General features: G+C 34.6%; 1 protein-coding gene across 1 annotated transcript; it reads left to right on the forward strand.

Moving 5' to 3' along the window:
• The first annotated feature begins 249 nt into the window (after positions 1–249).
• LOC116020429 (putative F-box/LRR-repeat/kelch-repeat protein At1g11620) lies at positions 250–1,296 on the forward strand. Its single transcript, XM_031260905.1, has one exon. The coding sequence runs from the start codon at positions 250–252 to the stop codon at positions 1,294–1,296; it is 1,047 nt and encodes a 348-aa protein (XP_031116765.1).
• Positions 1,297–2,260: the final 964 nt, after the last annotated feature.

Below are 2,260 nucleotides of genomic sequence, written 5' to 3' on the forward strand. Positions count from 1 at the left end.
TGATACTAGACTTCTCTGAAATGCCTCTGTTATCATTGAAACATTGTTTCTAAAGAAAGTTCGGAACAGTTAAAATCTTGGTCAATTTTAATGATGCTGTTACTATGTGATGATGTTTCTTTGTAGTTAGGAATAGTGAGTGGTCAATGAGAGGATAATACTATAGTTCATGGGATTTGTTAGTAATATGGTTGCTTTGACATGTTTGTTGCAGCCCATCAATCTCTAGAGATACTATTGGTTGCAACAATGGATCTAAGTGATATCATTAGAGAAAAAGCCCTTCCATTCCTTCCTGCTAAATCACTGTTCAGATTCCTGGCTGTTTGTCGAGACTGGAAGCTCCATATTTCAACACCATCCTTCCACCATAATCAATCACTTTGTTGCCGTAACATATCAGGCCTTTTTTGTCAGACTTATGAAAATGCTCCTGTCTTCATACCAATTAATCCAAAATCTTGTGGTGTACCAGATCCATCTTTGAGTTTTCTGCCAGAGCCTGTTTTTGTTAAGGCCTCATCAAATGGAGTGTTGTGTTGCCAAGGACAAAATGACAGGTACTACTATTTGTGCAATCCAGTCACAAAACAATGGAAAAAACTTCCCAAACCTACTGCTTGGCATGGATATAACCCAAAACTTGTGCTGATATTTGAACCGCCGCTGCTCAACTTTGTACCTGAGTACAAACTCATTTGTGTCTTCCAATCTACTGATTTTGGTGATGCAAGTGAATTTGAAATATACACCTCAAAAAATAACTCATGGAATGTTTCTGGAGAGATTCATTTTGGAGTTCCAATATTTTTTCTGGGGTCTGGTGTTCATGTCAATAGTGTTGTTTACTGGCCAGAGGGGTATAATCGCATTCTTTCTTTTGATCTAACAAAGGATAGGTCACAATTACTGAAGAACGATTCTGAAAACGCTGACTGCTTACTGGGAACATTTGATGGAAGGCTTTGTAAGGTTGAAATCCAATTGCCTTGGTATCAAGTGTTTGTGAGTGTCTTGGTTAATACCCACGCAAATACAATGCCTTTGGATGATGATATTAACATGTGGGAAACTATACAGGTGCTTCATCCTAACGAAACTGATATTCCTTTGCATTACATTGACACCAAAGTTGTTGCTGTAAGCAGAGATATTGTGGTGGTTGAGAGTATGAGCAAATTTTACTCCTATGATTTTGAACACCAGGAAACTAAAACACTACTGAGCCCGCCTCAGCCAGCTGAATCGTTTTATATGAGATGGGCGCCCTATGTGAATAGCCTTGTTTCATTCTGAGCTTGCCATCTGTTTATCTCATGTACTTTCATAAACTCTCAAGCTCTACTTTGAATAACGATCAATCTAGTTAAGGGAGTAATGTGTGATGTTTTTCTATCATTTGGGGATTTTTTTTGTTTTTATTTTTATATTTGAATTGTAGAAAGAGTTTACATTGTGACATTTTTAATTAAGAGGTATTTTTAACTGATGAGGAGGTTTATATTGCTTAGTCTTTTTATGATATGAAGTTTCTATTGAATTTTGAAAAAAAATTTAATGCTTGTTTACCAAATTAGATACAAAAATGGGACAAAAGAATACAAGTTGTCTTATGACCATTGCATGATATTTACTATATAAACATTATATTATAAACGCATCATGTTTAATACTATCTCCGTCCCATTTTGGTTGTACTGTGCTCATAATATTTGTTCTATATGTCCATAAACTTAAACCATAATGTCCATATATAAATATTGAACTAAATGTTCATCATATGTATTTCCATTCGCTATATAGCACTCCCTCTTTTCTACTTTATGTGTTGGGTTCGATTGATGAGGCTTTATTGAAGTTATTTTTAATTAAAATTTCTATAATATTAAGTTTAGCATTAATATATAAAATTTATATAATTAAAAACTACATTAAAAGCACTGTTGCAAAAATCGGCCGCTTAGGCACCGCCTAGGCGCTAGGCGCCCCTATGCCGAGGTGAATTGCTCCCTAGGCGACTGCCTAGGTGGTCGGCCGTCTACGCATCCGCTTAGTGCCTAACTCGGTTGACTGGGCCGAATTGGCAGCCGAGTTAACACGCCCAACTCGTTAGAGTTTAACTCGGGCGAGTTGACCTTGTTAATTTTTTATTATATATATATATATATATATATATATATATATATATATATATATATATATATATATATATATATATATATATATATATATATATATATATATATATATATATATATAT

Source organism: Ipomoea triloba, chromosome 5 (genome assembly GCF_003576645.1).
Source record: "Ipomoea triloba cultivar NCNSP0323 chromosome 5, ASM357664v1".
NCBI lineage: Eukaryota > Viridiplantae > Streptophyta > Magnoliopsida > Solanales > Convolvulaceae > Ipomoea > Ipomoea triloba.